The sequence below is a fragment of the Microtus oregoni genome, unplaced genomic scaffold, assembly GCF_018167655.1.
Source record: "Microtus oregoni isolate MIOR12 unplaced genomic scaffold, Mior012 000189F_ref0000355, whole genome shotgun sequence".
In the NCBI taxonomy this organism is placed as follows: domain Eukaryota; kingdom Metazoa; phylum Chordata; class Mammalia; order Rodentia; family Cricetidae; genus Microtus; species Microtus oregoni.
The window spans coordinates 398316-418597 of NW_024544848.1; the positions used below are offsets into that span (position 1 = coordinate 398316).

At 37.7% G+C, this 20282-nt stretch overlaps 2 protein-coding genes across 5 annotated transcripts in view; one reads left to right on the plus strand and one right to left on the minus strand.

Moving 5' to 3' along the window:
• The window catches only part of LOC121445427 (peripheral plasma membrane protein CASK-like), a gene marked incomplete at its 3' end in the record, with an annotated part of 332821 nt that overhangs the window by 207745 nt on the left and 104794 nt on the right, over positions 1-20282 (plus strand). The window contains exon 6 of the mRNA XM_041647561.1: positions 18397-18499. Coding sequence (XP_041503495.1) covers positions 18397-18499 — 103 coding nt within the window. The remainder of the gene's footprint in view (positions 1-18396; positions 18500-20282) is intronic.
• LOC121445428 (probable G-protein coupled receptor 34) lies at positions 1309-19177 on the minus strand. Of its 4 annotated transcripts, none has more exons than XM_041647563.1 (4): positions 19101-19177; positions 8899-9088; positions 8208-8276; positions 1309-2985 (listed from the first exon to the last, which is right to left on the minus strand). In XM_041647563.1, the coding sequence occupies exon 4, from the start codon at positions 2887-2889 to the stop codon at positions 1771-1773; it is 1119 nt and encodes a 372-aa protein (XP_041503497.1). In that variant the 5' UTR covers positions 2890-2985; positions 8208-8276; positions 8899-9088; positions 19101-19177; the 3' UTR covers positions 1309-1770. The 4 variants fall into 4 exon arrangements, with proteins under 4 accessions (XP_041503497.1, XP_041503499.1, XP_041503496.1 ...); XM_041647565.1 differs by lacking the exon at positions 19101-19177 and adding an exon at positions 9546-9610; XM_041647562.1 differs by lacking the exon at positions 19101-19177 and having other exon boundaries at positions 8899-9145.

Here is a 20282-nt window from a genome sequence, read left to right on the forward strand (position 1 = left end):
ATATATGAATTCACATATCATAGATTCTTGGGCTTTGTCACGACAGCCTTGTACATTTTCAGACAATGGCATTTGGGTTCTGTGTATAGCAAAAAAAAAAATGTACACACACTAGCCAAATTTTTGCAGTTTCCCTAAGGATACCTCCTCTCTAGATTGCAATATCCAATTATCCTTCTGCTCTATTCAGAATGACTGGGAAAAGGCTGATCATGCCCATTTTTAAAAGCAACTTTTCTTCCCCCGTCTTATTTGACCATCTATCTTTATTTCCTTTGTTCATTCAACTACTTGGAAAATATTTATTGATTTCTAACTTGCCAAGCTACACTGACCTAGGAGTCAGTGTTAAGTCCCTTCTCCTTAGAGCTTACTATTTGTTCTTGAACGTACATGAAGTTTTCAGTTTGCTCCTTCCAATTTTAACATGCAGATACACAAAGTATTTCACTCAGAAATTTTTCAAAGTGACACTTAGGCACCTAGGTTTAATACACTTTAAACTCTTACCATGTTTGTGTCAGAACTCTTCACGTGTGACCATTAAGTTTAAATTGGTATGTATGTTGTACACTATCATGCGTGCTTTGAATTTTTATAGTGTGTACATAAAGAAAATGATAGTATTTTAGTATTTTACATAAGTGATTTACTCTTATGTGTGGTTTTCTTTCTCACTAAATACTATTTTTTCACTCAGTGCTATTTTTCTATGTGTGTGTCTGTTTTGCATGCATGTATGTCTTTGCACCACATTTGTACATTGTCCCAGGAAGCCAGGAGAGGGTGTTGGATCCCTGGAAACTGGAGTTCCAGGTGCTTGTGAGCTACCATGTGGGTACTGGGAATCAAGCCAAGGTCTTCTGGAAGAGGAGCCAAGGATTCTTACATTTCTACAGCCCACTCAATACTATTTTTGAAATGTTCCCATTTGATGCATGTGTGTGTACTTTATTGCATTGAAATGTTAAAGGTACTTCATGTGGTAAATAAACCACAGTTTACTTCTTCATGCTTTTCCTGATACATCCTTAATTGTTCCCAGGTATGACAACTGATTATCTTTGTACATATGTTTTTATATATGTATTTGCATGCTTCTGTAAGAGCTGTACCTTGCAGTGGACTTGCTGGGCCATATCATCGCTTGAGCACCCTCTTCCGCTATCAGAATGTGAGGAGGATGAATCACCTATGAATTTGCTTTAAGTCAGTCCCTTTGGCAGGCTATCAAATTCTTAGCTTATATATTTAGTATTTAAATTCTTCCCATTTTTATAGAAGCACTGATAGTGATAGTGGGTAGTGTCACTTTTATTATAATTTTATTAATTCATTTGTTAGCAGAGTTTTAGGCATAAATGAATACAACAGCAAGTGATATACACTTTTGAAGTAACAAACATGTTTTCTGCTTTGTTTTTAAACATACTTAAAATTAGTATCAAGTGCCTAATTTTAGTAACTCTTTAGTGACTTGAAAAACAATGGTGCTTCATTCATTTTGCTGTTAAATCCATGAATTTCCCTTAACTTTATAACCATTGTTAAAGTGTTAGCTTAACAGTAAATTCTGAGAAGATTCTACATATATCTATAAAATCTAAGGATAAATGTAAGCTTTTGCCTTGAACTAGTTTATAATTAAGCAAGTAAAAGATCACTTCTAAAGATCAAGGTTCTGGACATGCTAGAGAGTTTTTCAACAATTTTATCAATCTCAAGGATTGAAGAAGCTGTCTTATACCATTTCATTTTAGCACATTTGCCTCAGTTACCCTTAGTATTGTACTGCGTTTTGGCTGCCGCAGATAGATCATGCAGGGAATATCCTGGCTTAAATTCGGAAGTGCTTTCACTTCTGCTTGCTTCACTTTGAAATCGTCTAAAAAGAAGTTGGCACATGATTTTGCGAATATTGCTGGACATCAGGAAATACATGACTGGGTCTAAGCAGCTGTTGAAAGATGAAAGCACCAGCATGATCTCATTGGTTTTGTGAACGATTTCCTTCCAGTAGCAAGAAGACACATGGAGCTGTGAAGAAATGTAGACAAATCGAAAGGCGTGATAAGGCACAAAGCATATGGTAAAAATGAGCAGTACAATGAAGGAGTTCCGGGCCATTGTAGCATATTTGCCAGAATTCGGAAATTTTGACCTCCTTTTAGAAATTCTCAGTAGATTCTTGCCAATCTTAATATATGAGAGGATTATCAGTAGGAAAATAAGCCAGAACATTACCACAAGAACATAGTTAAAAATTGCTTCTCCCTTTGCATTGTGTCTGTCTCTGTAATGGAAACACATTGTGGAATTGTGCCCTCCCTTCTTCAGCGTCAAAATGATCATAGTTAAAAATCCGGCAAGAGCAACTGTCCATACTATACAGCAAACATAAATACTTTGCTTGGTGGTTATTGCCCTTCTTTGTTGTATAGACCGATTAATTTTTACATAGCGATCCAAACTGATAAACCCAAGCAAAATAATGCTAATGTACATGTTCATGTAAAATAGTGTCCCCACAACTTTGCAAAGGATCACACCTAGTGTCCACTTATTTTGGTTGATGTGATACATTATGCGGAAAGGGAGGCAGAAGATGAGTAGAAGGTCTGCAATGGCCACGTTAAGTAGATAAATTTGAATGGAATTTCTTTTGCGGTGGATGCCCAGAAATACATAGAGGGCAATGATGTTCCCAACCAGTCCCACGATGAAAATGACAGAGTAGAACGTTGTTAACACCGTAGTTAGTAATTTTTCATCCATCGGACAGATAGTAACATTTGGCACTCTTGAGAAATTTTGTGAGGCTTGGTCGCTGTAATTAGCTATAAAGTACATTCCATAGGAGGAGCAAGGCCAACTGTCAGTAGTCGTCATTGTTAACAACGTGACTTCTCAGTGTCTTCTGTAGCTATCAAACCAGAGTACTAAGTGGCATGCTCTTTATGTGTACTTCTTTATTTCTTCAGTTTCCTATAACAGAATGTCAAACATTGAGTCATTTGCTGTGATAATAGCCTCTACTGTAACACAAAGCATAAATAAGGGTTTCATTTCAGACCTTCTTTGGGACCATTGGCTATCTACATAATGTGTGTAGTAGCATTATTGTATCACAAAACAGCAGTCAATACTGTAGGATCTCTCTAACCTTTTCTGTTTCTACAGCACACAGAGAATTCATTTCATTTATTATATTAAAATAAAGAATTGAACCATATGAGCATCATTTCTTAGCAATATTGTGAATATATCTATATTGGGAATATAGATAGTAAAAAACAGCAGCTCATATTTTTCAAGGATGAATATCAATATCTCCTAAAGGTGTTTATTGCCATGGGTGAGCTGGATCCCCTGCTGTCCCTGCCCAGCTTCAGAAATGCTTCCTGTCCTGCCCCTTCCCTCATAGTTGGCATCCATTCATTTTGACATTCATTGCCATACGATGTATATTTAATATGCTGTAGTGATCTCTCTTTCCACAGTGAGAATAGAAAAAAAAAAGGACACAAAATTTCTTCCTTCACCTAAGACCAAGATAAGAGTATTAAAAATTACTTATCTATAGAAATGTGCAGTTACCAAAACAGACCAAGTCTGATACCTGCCTCCTTTCATAGACTGTTATAGTCTTTTACAGGACAATACAGTGGTCATATAAAACCAGATCAGATAGCATCAAGTAAACCACTCCCATCCTTGAAGCGTAGAGCAGTAATATAGATGGGAAGTAGTTCGTGGAATCCAAGATTATGAAAGGTTAACTAACTAAAGTTTAATTATGCCTTGAATTATATCCTTTGAGATTGTCACCAGAACTTTCTAGGTATGTCAGTTCTACTTTGTCCCAGCGCTGCTTGCTATTGGACAATTCTCAGGCATGTAACTATTGGGAGCAATTATATATGTAAGGAAAAATCAAGCAGGTCTCCTCACATTCTTTTCTTATAGTAACTGCCCTGTTATTTTGTAAAAATCCCTTTCATGGGCATAACATAAAGATTTTGGGGACAGATGAGATGGCTCAGTAGGGTAAAGGTATGTTCTGCCAAGCCTATTTACCTGAACCTGACCTATGGTACCTACATGGAGAAAACTGATTCCACAACTGATTCTCTGACATCCAGATGTATGCAATGGCACATTCATGTCACACATACATAAATACGTAATGCATGCATACACACAAATGAATAGATGTAGTGAAATTTTTGAAAAGCAGGGCTTTCAAAATCATATCTAACTTCATAATCAATGGCAAATGATCTTTTCTAAGCTTCTTTGCTCATTTGTAAAAATACAAAGCTTTTATGTGAAACTCTTAACCCTGCTACATAATCACTGTTGAAAATCGTTTGCTTTGAGCCTAGCTTGCCTACCTCAGTGATAGAACACTTGTCTAGTATGTGTGCATCTCTGGTCCAGTTCCCAGCACTGAAAAACAAGCCATCTTTAAAAAACTAGGTACCTTGCCAGATGATGATGGCGCACGCCTTTAATCCCAGCACTCAGGAAGCAGAGGCAGTCATAACTCTGTGAGTTTGAGACCAGCCTGGTCTACAAAGCTAGTTCCAGGACAGCCATGGGCTACACAGAGAAACCCTGTCTCAAAAAAAATCAAAACAAAAAAACTAGGAACCTACTATGATCAGTCTAAACATCTCACATTCATGTAAAGTACTGCTTGTATATTAAGACCAGTATTAGCATATTGGATATTAACAATATTGAGACAGAGACCCTGCTCTCAGTAAGCATTTTTGTAGGGGTGCATGTTCAAACCCTAAGTGCAGTAATAAAGAGTAGTTTGGTGGGTTTGTTTTGTTTTGTTGGTTTTTGTTGTTGTTGTTTTGTTTTGTTTTTTGAGACAAGATTTCTCTTTGTAACCCTGGCTGTCCTGGAACTCACTCTGTAGACCATGCTGGCCTTGAACTCAAAGATCTGCCTGCCTCTGCCTCTGCCTCTGCCTCTGCCTCTGCCTCCTGAGTGTTGGAATAAAACATATGTAGAACCACTGCCCGGCTAGAAAGAATAGATCTTAATTATGATAATTAATCTCTCCTTGTTGTCATTGTCTTATGATATTATGTATTAAACCTAGAACTTTTTACAAGTAGGCAAATATTCTACCACTGAGCCACATCACACCACAATCATTTTCTTCAGTTTTGCTTCTTTTTTAAATTAAGCATTTTAGTTAGTAAGTATACAAAATGTATTTCACTAAATATAACGTTTTATATGCCATGTACTTTGCTCATATTCACCCCCACCGATTTCCCTTGCCCTTCCTTCCTTTCCCCCTGCTTCCCTCCCTTAATAGTACCCCTCTGCTTTAATGTCATATGGATTTATAATTGAATAGACAGACATTTAACTCTGTAATCTACATGAAAGATAATATACAGTCCTGTTTTTCTTCACCTCATTATTCCTTGTTCCCCCTCCCTTAGACCCATTCTTCTCCCATATTATCCTCCTCCTGATTTTATGTCTTCTACATACTATATTTTTAAATCTAGATTCTTTATATTAGAATAAACATGCAACATTTGTCTTTGCATAATAAATTTCTTGATTTGATGTTATATATAGAGAGAAAAATATTTGGAAGAATGTAGCCTCTCTTAAAACTGTATTTGGTTAAGTACAGGCTTTTAATAGAAATTGGTATTCAGCTTTAAATTTTGACAGAGCAAAGGAGTTGGTTCCAAGGAAGAGGAAGTGGCTGGTGAGGAGGAAGTTCTGTTAAGCCATCTTGAGAACTGTCTCCATAATTTAGGACCATGGAGGGAGAACAAAGAAAAACGGAGTGGGAGGAAGGAGTGAAGGAAGAACTGGGGCTTGGCGGCTGTGCCTCAGATGCACAAGACAGATTTCACAATGTTTGTAGAAACATACAGGCCTGATCTGACATCTCAGAATGAAGGGACAATCTAGGAAGGGTAGCGGGCTTCTGATAGTGCAGTATGCCTTGCCAGTAAGAGAGCTGTTGTGTTGTGTGGTTATACAGGAAACTCTCAGAGGCTCAGGTGGAAACATCCTATCTGTATGCAAAAGGATGCTGAGACTCGGCTGGTATGACTGACAGCTCAGGAAGCTGAAGTGACTTGGAATAGCCATCATAAGTAGTTTTTCTTTCTGATGTATTTTGAACCCCATTAGGATTAAGAACTAAGTCCGTTTTGTTTGCCTCTGTGTCCAGGTGTTTAGCACAATAAATATTCCTGAATGAAAGGAGGAATTTGGGAGAAGTAGATATAAAGTGTTCAAAGTATAAGTACTGAAGCTTGAACTGCATTCATGGAAACACAATTCCCTGTGCTATATCAGCAATATAATACAGCCTCCCCCAAAACTAACCCCATCTTTGAAACTCATACTTCTATAGGGTTTTACGTGAAAAGTATTTACATATTTTTATTACATGGATTCTGTCCCAGGCTGAAAGTCTGTCCTGTAATAACCATTTTTAAATCAGCCTCAGTGGTATACTTAAGAAATAGAGAGAAGTGGGATTCAAATTATGTCATAGAGATAAGTTGATGGAAATAGGCACATTAACCTATAGATCAGAATGTTTTGCAAGGCAGTGGAGAAGAGGATCTTTTCTTATTCATGTCTGCAGAGAGCAAAGCAAGGACCAGCAATAGAAAGTTCAGAGGCAGATACTGCCTCCTTATGAGTAAATGCTTTTGTAGAATGAAGCAGTCTAGCCTGGAAGGTACTACCAATCTTAGCACTAGGAATTCAAAGCTTCAAGACTCTAAGGAGGGATTCTTAGTGGTACTGAAATATGTTGATGAGCATCCCTGTGAAGGCTTTTTAAGGATACCGATGTCTGTCTTCTTCCTGGATACCCTGTATAGTTTATCTGAAATGGGCTTTGTACACTGGTTTCTTTTAAAAGTTCCTGGGAGGTATCCAAAGTGTAGAGTCAAAAATGATTGAGCTAAATGGTCAAATGATTAACTAATCATTATTTATCACTTGCCATGATCCAGATACTGTTTGAACGCATGATAAAATGTCTTTTATATAGTCTTTCTGATAGTACATGAGGTTAAAAAAAAAGGAGTCATAGGTAGGCTCTTTACCCATGACCTCAAAGCTTTTAAGTAGAAATGCCCAAAGGACTCAGCTCTGACTCTGACAACCCCTGAACCTCCTCAGGAAACTTCACTCCTATCATAGCTGATCACCATTTCCTTATTAATGCTGAATTCTATAAGTTGGTAGTAGTTTGACATGATCAAACTTTACCACCATCTACTTTGGTTGTTTTAGGAAGAGATTGTACCACCTTGCTGTGCTCCTTTGGAAGAGTTACTAATCTTTCCATTTGTTTGGTCTATAACAGTATGCAAATAAATCCAGGCTTCACAGAATAAAATCATTGATCTGAATTTTCAGACTTATTTCTAGGCCAAAGAACAATAATCAAGTTGTTTCTAGGAAGAGAGTAGCACAATGAACACATCCCTGAAATCGTCTCCTCAGCTCTAATATGCAAATATAATTAATTAATTAATTAGTTAGTTAGTTGGTTAACTATTTAGTAATGGTTGGACAAAAACACTAATAAGTCTTTTGAACTGTGTTAGTGTCAAGTTGAAGAAGAATAAAGCAAAAGTAATGTGTTCAATAGACACAGGAACATGTTATACCATACCAGATAGCAGGTAGCCCAGCAGTCAGTGATTATCAGCCATTTCAAAAATTATATCCTGTCTCAAACTTGGTAACTAACTTCTGTTGCCTTTAAAGTTGAGAACTGGGCTTAATGGCTCATGCATGTCTGTAATCACAGCTTCTTGGGAGTATGAGGCAGGAGAATCACAAGTTCACAGTAATGCTCAAGGCATGAGCCACCACACCCAGAATTAGTTATAATTAATTAAGAATTAAAAATGTTTATTTATATTTCAAAGGCTCCTGTTTGATGTATTAAGAATTTGCCAGAGAAGACAAGAAAAAAAATGAATGTGCTCTGTTCACATAGTGGACCTGACTTGTAACTCAATCAGTAGTCATTCATTTTTTCTGTTTGCAACCCTGTGTGAGCACTCGTACCCCCCACTACCTCCATGCTATCTTTCCCAGTTTTTCTTCAGTGGCTGCAACCAAGAAAATAGCTTTTAAAACATAATTTGGGCATTGTTTCTAACAATATCACATGCTGAAATACATACCTATCCGCTAATGGACTGATACAAATGACTGAATCTATTCAGGCCATGCTTCAGAAGTTGCAGTAGTTGCTGCATACAGAACAACAGTTGAAAGCATGTTATTTGGGAAATAATGATGTTAGTAACATATTTCATTTTGTTATAAACTTAACTGTCCACTTTTAATTTTAGTTGTTTGAATTAATTCTTTTTTAAAGTACATTGTGCTTTTTTTTCTTTTCTTGAGTATTCCCTTTATTGAGTTCCCAAAACACAAAACTTAAATTTTAATTGGTCTGATAAGTTCCATAAAATAGTAATAATATAAAAAGTATTTAAGATGGGAAGACAATATAGCTTAGTGAAGTAAAGAGATTAGGTAGACAGTGCGTAGTGCATTACAATTAAGATTACAATGTCTGAAAAATGACTTACAGTTGATCCAAGTACAGCTGCAAATCATTATGACACTATACAATGTCATATAAATGATGCAACTGCATTGTTATTAAATATCCTATCTAAAAAGACAGAACCTCGTTTGAAAACCAAGCAGAGGTGTTATCCAAGCAGTTTAATGTTGGAAAGTTTTGCAAATATCAAAATAACATTATCAGCATACATTGAGCTTCACTTTGAATGTTCAGATAATCAATATTTAACTGAAACAAAGGCTTATGTATGCAGTTTAAGAATATCAGAGAATACTTACAGTTGAGGCTTTCCTGGAGTAAACAGAGTAAACCCAAAGCTCCTAGACAGGTTGTGACAGCTGGGCTCTTCCATCCGGTGATGGTGCAATTGGCTAGAGTTCTCTTCTTTTTTATATTCGCATGTGGTGCAGTTGTTTTTCCGCTTTTCTTTCTTTTTTCAGTGTAACAGCCCTCGGGCTTCTTTTGAATCTATGAAAAGACCCCACTCTGAGCAACAGCTTCAAGCTGAACTTTAGGAAATTACATCTTCTGTATACGTCCCTTCTAGCTTAAACTAGGGAGTGCTTCAGCCATCCTACAAAATGCCAACAATCCATAAAATACAAGCAGATCCCCTTTCCAAAGAAGTGATGAGGGATTTGCTGTATGGATTTTAGAATACAACCCCTGAACTTCTGTTTCTTATGGATTCATTTTAGAAGTTGCAGTCATGAAATGGTCTTTCTACCCTGAATTATACTAACATTGGTGAGAGATTTTTTTACTCTTCAGTTTTGCTGAAGTTTTATTTGGTCTCTACATTATTTTAGTATACTTTTGTATCTTCTTTTAAGACCCTGGATTTATTTCCTAAAACAACCTTAAAAACTGAGGCCTAGGTGTGATTTGTAGTGTTATTCTCTCTTCATCACAGCAATAAACTTACCTAAGTAAACTGGAGCGGTCTCTCCTATTTCAAGGAAAATATGACGAGGCTCTGCAGCTTCCATTCTGGTCCCAGTCTACTATTTAACCACCACCAATTCATTTGTGTAACTGCTGCCCTGCACTTGAGTGTCATTTCCCCTTTTGGTTGTTGTTAAAGCATAATTGTCAGTCTGCAGCTTTGTTTAAATATTATTTAACTCATTGGGATTCGTCTAACATTTTAAGTATTTCTAGACATATTCTTCTGAATATCATAATCTCAAGAGATTGTTAAGAATCTAATACACAAGACAGTAATTTTACATTGCTAGTTTAAAAATATTTTATAACTCTTACTTCCCCTTGTGAATCTCTGAGAAAGCAGATGCTCACTGCTTTTGTCTGGCAGTATTTTTTTTTTTCTTGCTGTGGTAAGCGAGACATACCACTGAATTTACCACGTAACCAGTTTTGAGTTTATCATTCAGTGGAGCTAAGTGTACTTATATCATCATGCAACAGATCACTGTAACATTTTCATGTTGCAAAATTAAAACTCTAAACCACTATACACTCATTTTCTCTCCCCCTAGTCTCAACATTAGCAACCTTGATTCTGGGATGTTGAGTAGAATCATACGTAAACCTTTTTTGACTGGTTTATTTTAGTTAGCCTATTATCCTTGAGGTTCATCCGTGCTGTAGCATGTAACATAATACTTAAGGCTGTATATTCCATTTTTAGCTATATTTTATTTTCTTTATTCATTTATCTTTCAGTGGGCATTAGGTTGTCTCCACTTATTGGCAATTCTGAATACTGCTGCAACAAATGCATATATGCAAATATCTCTTCAAAATTCCTGGCAGAATTTTTCATGACTAAATGAGTCATAAAGTGCTTTTTATCTCCTAAAATATAATATAAATACTATATGTATTGTACTATTTTCCACGCCTAAGCCTTCCCATTTCAAAATAGTGCTCTTAAACTTTGGTGTTCTCATATTGTAGCCACATTTTCTTCCCAATGTGAATCATCAGGGTTGTCATCAGATTTGACTGTTATCTTCTAGTTCTTTCTATGAGCCTGTCCTGTTCATTCTGAACTTTTTGTCACCATGCCCTCTTTATGTGAAACCCAACCCTAGTGAAGTTGAGCTCACTACCTCCTACCGTGAAGATGAAGACTGCTGGGTACAAGGACACAATCCTACACAGTGGCCTGGCTTCAGATTAGCTGTCAGAAACCTTAAGTGGCCCCCTGGACTGCCAGCAGTCCTTAATGTGAATCCTAATGTCCTTAATCCAGGAATTCTCAAATTCACTCCCAGACCAGTGACATCAACAGTTCAGAAGCTTGTAACAGATGTACACTCTAAACCTCATCCAGACCCAAGTGCCAGGAAATCAGGGATGAGGTCCAACAACCTGTGTGATGCTGGTGCTAAAATTGGAGAGCCACTGCCCTAGTTCATCCTCCTTCAAAAATAGTGTTTCACACCTCCAACCTTCTCAAAGTGCCAGCAACCCTGTTTCCTTCCCCCACCCTCACCTGGTAGTTGCTTTTCATTGCCCAGAGAAAATAGAAGCAGCTCAAAAGGAAACTCCTCTAAATATACAGGGTGCATTACAGGAAATGTATGTATTTTAATATGTATTTTATTCCTTATTTTTGTACTCTTCCAACGAGGAGGGAGATATGGAGGAGTAGTAAAAGAAGATAAAAAAACTAGACCTCTCTGGGTGTTATTTGTTTTGCAGTTATGAGTTTGGAAGTACAGGCATATTTGTGTAATTAAAACACCAGACTGTACAAATCTAATTAAACTAAATGAGCCTCATTACATGACAAAATGAAAGTATAACCACATGGAGAAGTTACTGTAGGTGCATTTAAAATAGGATGGGTGGTTCGGCACATAATTTTAGACTTAACAAAAAAAGCTTTATTTGTGCAGTACAGTAATCAAAATCAGGAAGTTTACATTAAAAGAATACCATTATGTATTTGACAGTCCTTCTTATAAATTTCATCAGTTGCCCTAATAGTAGTATTCTTTAGAGCAAAAATAAGAACAAAATCACATTTATTTGTGACATTTCTTTAGTTTCACTGAACCCTTGAATCCAGAGCCATTTTTGAAGAACATAAACCTGCTAATTTCTAGAATGTCTCTTGGGCTTTTCTCCATGGTTAGATTTAATTGCACTCTTTGCCAAGAATACCATAAAAGTGTCACTGGCTTCTCAATGCGTCATATCAGAGACCATGCATTATTGTCTAGTCCCAGTATTAGCAATGTTCTCTGTGCTAGTTTTCTTTTAAGCTTCTCCCTTGAAATATAACTATTCCCCTTTTGTAATTAGTAAGTATGCTGTAGGGAGGTACTTTGAGAATATATAAATATCCTGTCACTCTTCAAACTTTGCCCAACTAGTTAGCATCCTTGGAGTTTCTAACCTGGATAAATTATGTTCATGAAAATCACCAATGGGGATTTTCTGACTCCAACATTATATTTTATTTACTTACTTACTTAAGAAAAGGCATTTCTACCCGGCGTAGTGGTGCATGCTTTTAGTCCCAGGACTAGGGAGGCAGAAACAGGCGGATCTCTGAGTTCCATGCCATTGTAAAGTATCTCCTCTCCTTCCCATGTATTTGTTTCCTGATTTATTTGTATTAATACAGACTTACAGCTTCTTACTTTGTTCAGTAGTGACTGAACTTATTTAATATAATTTAATGATAAAAAGAATCACAAAGAAATCATACATAGTTATTAATCTTGCTGCTACTGCTATAGGTATTATTATTTTAAAACCTGTATGTGTAGACCAGTGGTTCTCAACCTTCCTAATGCTGAAACACTTTAATACAGTTCCTCATTGTGGTGGCCCCAACAATAAAATTAGCTGTTGCTACTTCGTAACTGTAACTTTGCTACTGTTATGAATTGTGATGTAAATATCTGATGTGCAGGATATCTGATAGACTATCCCCCCATAGGAGTCATGAGCCACAGGTTGAGAATCTCTGGTACAGACAGAGCAAGTGAATAATTGTGTCACTGTCATTACGCTCCAGAATTACTTGCTAAATCAAAGAAGTCAAAACCTTACAGTCGAAAAAGAGTGAATTTGTAATTCTTCCCCTTTTATAAAGTACACATTTTAAACTTCATCTACTAGAAACAATAATAACTGTATACTTAGGAGCCTCATGTAAATTTAAAATACCTTTTCCCACTAAAAGGAAATGGGGCTCCTTAGAAAAATGACTGGTTTCTGATCTGGGGCAAGAGTAAGACAAGCTTAGGACGACCTCTTGTGCCTGAAAGCAATGAAATTCACAGACTCCTGTAGTCATAGGGAAGGGTTTAAGAGGTGACTTAGAGGGGTTCCCACTAGCCAAAAGTGGGGCAAGTTAATCATCAAAATGAAAAAATACAGCAACTGGTTGAAACGTATCAAATGTAGTAAAGTCTATAAATCTATAATAAAAATTCTTGCAAGTCACCTTCGGAAGTTGCCTAGATATCAACTGTATATTCTGGAAATGGTTCATAGCACCTTTATTCATAATAAATGTCAACAAAACAAGAGGGGTAGAGAGATGACTCCGTGGCTAAGAGCCCTTGTTCAGATACCAGCACCCATAAAGGCTGGCCATGGCCTTCCAAGCCTGTAACTTCAGTGATAAGTGGCAGGGTGGAGTCAGGAGGATCCCTAGGCTTTGCTGGGGTCCATTGTAGCTCCAGGTTTAGTGAGCAACTTGGTCTCAAAGGTGTAAGGTGAAAAGTGATCGAGCATGACACCCGATACTTCCTCTGGCCTCCATGTCTACAGGCATGTGTACTTGCACACACATGTGCATGTACCATGCAAACACACATGCACAGACACACACACACACACACACACACACAAAGAAAAACAGGAAGCAGTCAAAATGTCTATCCATAGGAGAGTGGAAAAATATGGAATATAGTAATAAAAAGAAATGATTTCCTGATCACAAGAAAATGGCTCAATCTTGGAAATATGCTGAAAGGAACCTTGCACAAAATAACGCGTTTTATGCTTTCATGTATACGAAGTCCTAACACTGGCAAAGCAAGCCCCTGCTGGAAAACTCACAGAACTGTGTGCAATGGCAGCAGAGAGTGAATGGGAAATGGATAAGGAAGTTTCTGGACTGGTGGGACTGTCCTGATAGGTCTCTGGGTTCCAAAGATTTTCTTCATCCAAACTCTCTGGGAGTATCTTTTGATGTGTACATTCTATGCTATGTAAATTTTCCTTTAGTATTTTTACAGACACTAAGTTTTTAGGATCCGAAAGTATGAATCTATGGAATGAGGCTGTTAACATCTGTAATTAGAGACACCTTTAAATGAACAGTTGATAGTAAATCTCATGATGGGTCAGGCAAATAACACCTGAACCTACAGCTGAATCCTGTAACTAAAGCAGGGCAACCAGACATGCTCTTACTGATGAGATATAGCAATTAAACCACATGAAGTATCCGTACATAAAACTGAAATTGAACCTGACTCTAATCCAGATTCTAGATCTAACTATGAATCTCCATGAAATGCAGCAAAGTACAAAGCATAATAGATTATAAACCCGTGGGCACAACTAGCCAAATCTAGACTGGAGGGGATTTTTGTGGTGGAAATTACTGAGTATCTTAAATAAATACCATGAAAATTGGAGAAGGGGGGAATATAATAGAAGGGGACATTGGAGAAGGGGAAGTATATAATAGAAGGTCATGTATCTCATTTAATTTGGGTGTTTGTTTTGAGATAGAATCTTCTGGAGCTGTTAATATACAGCTGGAGCCACCCTTGAACTCCTGATCTTCCTTTCTTTACCTCCAAAATACTAGGGTTTGGGTTTTATTTTAAACTAAAGCACAACTAAAAAGCATTGTTTTGATAGTCAAGAAAATTTTTATGTAATGCGACTGTTAGAGGGACTAAAGAAATGGCTGAGCAGTGAAGAGGACTTCCTGCTCTTCCGGAGGACCAGGCTTCACTTCCCAACACCCAAGTCAATGGCTCACAACTTCCTGCAACTCCAGCACCAGAGAGTCAGATGCCCTCTCAGCCTCTACAGGCACTGCACTCATATGCACACACACGCATACACACACATGTAAAAATAAAATCTTTTTTCAAAGAAAGATAATTGCAGTTGTTGCTTTTTTGATGTGGTAATGATTTATATAAAATGATTACATAAATTTTTTATATTTTAAATGTAATTATTTTTAGGTCTTCTTTTAGAAACACTGAACTTGGTAAATAGATGAAGTTATATGATTGGTCTTAAGGTTGAAGTGTGGGCGTGGGACTTCTTCAGTTCCATGTTCGTCTGTGTCCCGTCTCAAATCCTAGCATAGAAAACTTTGGAACCTATCTATACATACTGTATCCACATCATCTCTTCCCATTCTCTGCAGACCTAGTTCAATGGACATTTTAATCCCCATTGTACCACCAAAACTACTCTCATCATGGGTACCAGTGGCTTCCAAACTGCCAGATCTAATCATCTGTTCTCAGTTCTCAATTTAAAATGGCCTCAGTAGCATTAGTCACTCACTACTAAGCATTTCTTCTTGAAAAAAGGTCCCTTCCTCACTTGGCTTCTAAGATGCAAACTCTGATGTTCATCTTGTTTCACTGTCTGGCCATTCTGTTTTCTTTTGCCAGATTCGCCTCCTGTTTCTGCCTTCCATTTACCTACGAAGACCCAACTCTCCACCCTCTTCTCTAATAGTAGTCACTCCCTGAGAAACATCATTATCTTTGCTGTAAATACTATTAGCATGCTGTTGATCCCCAAATTTGCATATCTAATCCCAGCCCCTGCCCCACACTATTTTACAAGACCTAGCACTCAATAGTTCTTCTTTCAAATTCTTCACCTAGAATTCCCCATTTCAGTATATGGTCTTTATCTTTCACTCCAAGAACCTGCTTGTCAAGCTTGACCCGCCTCTTTCTCTTACACATCTATCCATCAACAATTCCTCTCAGCTTTACCTTTAGAACATGAGCTATGTTTGATCGGGTCTTGTCATCTTCTGTCCATATCATTATCATCTCATGCCTGATCATCTGTAGTCGCCTCTTTTCGCTCATTCTTGTGTTCCTATAATCACTGGTCTTCAGAGCAGTCAGAGGGATCCTTTCTGAACCCCAAGGTGATTATAGCGCTCCACGTTCAGAATTCCCGTGTAGTTTTTCCATCATTATCAGTGTAAAATCTAGTGTTGACCATGATTTTAAGGATGTTGTAATCAGAGTTTCTAGCACTCTACCTTTGCTCATTCTTCCCAAATATCCTTCTTTTCACTATTCATACATAAAAACCCTCCCCATATCACTGGACCTTTGTGTTTATTGAATGTTTTCTCTGCCCATAGCTTGCTTCTATGTGGCTTGCTTTTTCTTTAACTTCACTCTAGTCTCTGTTCAGATTTTGCTCCAATAAAAAAAAACACCCAAATGAAATAACAGTTCCCAAATCCTCACCAGCTTAATTTTATATTATATGCTTTCTGCTTTATAATTATTAATTTGTATCTGTTGATTTGTTGCATTTTTACCAGGACTACAAATTTTATGACTCTTCACACATGATTGATTGAAAATGTCTGAATCCACAGTGATGAGAATTACATAGATTACAATATAACATTAACTTCAGAATTAATATAGTCAACTGACTATGATGAGAAATGTACCATACATGGCTTCTGTCTGAAGCTTATACTCCTCCCTAAGAAAGTGATAAAATGCTTCCATAGGAATGACCAAGAGACCCTGTTTGAATCTAAGCTGTATCTTCTTCTCCTGTCCATCCTTTCTCAAACTTGCATGTGCTGGACAAGTGCTCTCCACTGAGCTATGTCCCCAGCTCCCATAGGCTCTTCTCACTGTTTTGTCATGCCAGTTTGTTCACTATTGATTTGTATACCTGCTTTCTCTTCCGCTCTCTTTCTTTCTGGTGTTCTCATATACTTATGTACACTTCTATTTGAGGATTCATCTTTCTTTATGATGCACTCAGTGTAAAGGCCTTTAAAATGTTCTAACAGTAAGAATAACTTCCAGAGTAGATGCGCTCGCTCTCTCTCTCTCTCTCTCTCTCTCTCTCTCTCTCTCTCTCTCTCTCTCCCTCTCCCTCTCCCTCTCCCTCTCCCTCTCCCTCTCTCTGCTTTTTGAGACAAGGTTTCCCTGTGTATCGCTAGCTGTCCTGGAATTCATTCCTTAGACCCGGCTGGCCTCGAACTCACAGATCACAGAGCTCCACCTGCCTCTGCCTCCCGAGTGCTGGGATTAAAGGCGTACACCATGACCGCCCAGCATCCAGCATTTCTGATGCTCTTATTAGAAAGAAGGATCACTCCCATTTCTGCTTATCACTGTCAAACATCTGTATGGGTATACTAGCTCAGTTTTATTGTGCAGGGTGGTAGGGCCTTTTTTCAAGCCAACTATCTTGTAAGCTAAACATACTTAAAATGATATCAGTTCCTAGCGCACACACACATACACACACACACACACACACACACACACACACACACACACTAGGTGGCTTATAGCCATTTGTAAGTCCATCATATAAGAGAAAATAAAAAGTGCTTTACCTCAAAAGGCTTGTCTTTTCATATTAGGCCATGTTTTAAGAATCATTTGAATATATGGTAGGTATAACAGAGAATATAGTAATTGAGCAGAGTCATTACAATTACCTTCTTTTCTGATACCCCCTCCAACCAACTTCCAAGAGCAAACAGATGAAGATGAGATCCTACAAGGAAACCAGGAAAGAAGAATAGGTTCACAGGCAAGACATGCCCAAGGAGAAATCCCTAGGAACACAGCTCAGTTCAAGTTATTAAAACCCAACATCCACACTTTTAATCCCAGCACTTGGGAGGAAAGGGAAGACAGATCTCTGTGAATTGGAGACCAGCCTGGTCTACAAAACAAATTCCAGGGCAGCCAAGGCTGTTACACAGAGGAACTCTGTCTCAAACAACAACAATAAAATAGTCATTTTGATTCCTCTTACGCAGAGGTAAAAAAAAAAAAATAGAAAGATGATGGGGAGGGTGAACAAAGAAAAGGCCATTAGCATCCCCTAAGGGTCAAACTATGGTGACTCTAAGTAAAATCACATTGTAACAGGAAGACGTATACCATGTATTTTTGCTAAAAAAAATATAAATTGTCAAATGAAGAGATTATTGCTCAGAAAAAGAAAATATATCTGCACTTCTTGAACATCCATGCTTTATGAATGATAACTTAATATAGGAAACAATTCCTAAGTCTTTAGAGAAAGCATTCAGAAGTGAGAAGAGAATAAAGAATTCAAGCATATAAAATAATTCAGAAGCTTTTATTTATTTGTTTGTTTATTTGAGACAGAGTTTCTCTGTGGACTTATGGCTGTCCTGTAACTCACTCTAAAGACCAAGCTAGCCTCAAACTCAGAGATCCAACTGCCTGAGTATTGGGATTAAAGGCATGTACCACTACTGCCCAGTTTCAGAAGTTTGTTTTTTAATAATAGGTTTTTAATTTTTTAACACATGTGGTTGTTATTGGGGGGAGGTAAGGGGCCCAGAAGACAATTTTTAGGAGTTGTTTCTTTCTACCTTGTGAGTCCCAAGTTGTCGACCGGGCAAGTACCTTTACCTTCCGAGTCATCCTGCAGGTCCAATTCCAACATTCTTTTAAGTATGACTGTATTGTATTATTTAGTTTTGTGTAAATTGAATTATTTTCAATTAATTCTTATCTTTAGGTTTGATTGTTGATTTTTCTTTTCAGCCCCACTGTGTTCTCCTCGCTTCAAAAGAAAACTCGGCACCTGTTAAGCTTGGGGGCTTTGGGGTAGCTATTCAGTTAGGAGAATCTGGACTTGTCGCTGGAGGTAAGACCATTTTAACATATTTGTTTTCCCCCTTCAAAACCTGATTACTTTTAAATTGGTGTAAAATTTAAAACTAGATAGTAGTCCAGCCTGAGTGTTTCACACCCCGTTCTACCCAGCACCATCAGATAGTTTTCATCTGAGGAACTCTGCTATCATAACTGTTTTACTCCCTTAAAAACAGACTGGCTGGGAGGTGGTGGCGCACACCTTTAATCCTAGCACTCAAGAGGCAGAGGCAAGCAGATCTCCAAGTTCGTGGTCAGTCTGGTCTACAAAATGAGTTCCGGGATTGCTAGGGCTACACAGAGAAACCCTGTCTCAAAAAACAAACAAAAAGCAAAAACAAAAGCCTCTGGGCTTGTAGGTGTAGTTTTGTGGCAGAGCACTTGTCTAGCATGTATGAGGCACTGGGTTCCATCTCCAGCACTGTCGAAAGTGCTGTGTAGCTTTCTGTATTGTGTCCCTAGCAGTTCACAGAGAAGAAGCCCCAAGGAAGCCCAATACAAGAACAGTGTACAAAGTGGTTAACGTTTGGAGCATAGAAGCTTTGGAAGGTGAACAGGACAAATAAAGTCACTTCTAGAATGTATAGGCTTACCTTCTAGTGTCACAGCAGTCTAAGTTTAATTTTGTACCATTTTCCTTTTTCTATATATCGAAGAATCCTGAAGTCACTAGCCTGTGTGTTCCTGAAGAGCAAATAGATAAGAATACAGGCTGATTGTCTTATTGACCAAATCAAAACATGATTTTAAAATTCCTATGCCATAATAGAAAACAAGAAAGTAAAAGTAGGAACTTTCTTCACTGGTGTATAGAAGTGGATGTTAATTAAGATCCCAGGATTGTGGGGTCTTTATTTATTCTTTTCAACAGAGACCAGCCCACAATGCTGCCCAGAGTTTACCTCTAGTTCTTACTTTTGCAAATTGTATAGTTCTCCATTCAATACTGCCAGTGTAGTCAGTGCTTTCTCTTTTCCACCTCCAAGTACTAAGAGCTTCACGAAGAATAACAACATGAAACGTATCCTTTAACACAAAATCTTCCAGTCAACTGGCCACCCTTCAGAATACTTCTGTTAAGCAGGTGTGGTGATGGACACATGGTATCCCAGCACTATAGAGGCTAAGGTTGCTTTGAGACCAGCCTAGGCAACACAGCAAGACACTCTTTTATTTAAAAAAAAAAAAGCAAATGCTTATGTTGAATGTAAATGCTTTCCAAACCATACCTGTCAAAATAGCTGTCTGTTACAGAAGATATTTCATTCGATTTGATTATGACTAGAGCATCAAGCAGTAACAATATGGACTATCTTCTGAAAAAATGAACATAAATTATAGTTGTAGTTTAAAAAATCACTCTCTGGGGACTGGAGAGATGGCTAAGAGCTCTGGCTACTCTTCCAGAAGTCCTAAGGCCCATTCCCAGCACCCACATGGTGGCTCACAATCATTCATAGTGAGATCTGCTGTCCTCTTCTGGTGTGCAGGCATACGTGAAAATAGAACACTACATACATAATAAATAAATAAATATAAAAATTTAATAAATAACAATAACTCTCTAGCACACTGATTTCTGATATTAAACTCTGTTAAGTTCTTCTGACCTTGCATACTTTTCCAGCTAAACTCTTTCAATAACATGACAATGAGAGAGAATGAGCCAAATTCCTTTTCTGTGTTATATACTGAGTGACTTTGTGTCTGTTACTCTGCATTCTCTATTCATTGTGGCATGGACTCTATTTTATTTCACAAATCTTGATTGGGAA

Coding starts and splice junctions, on each gene's coding strand:
- LOC121445428 (XM_041647563.1), bottom strand. CDS start 2,889: ATGACGACTACTGACAGTTGGCCTTGCTCCTCCTATGGAATGTACTTT.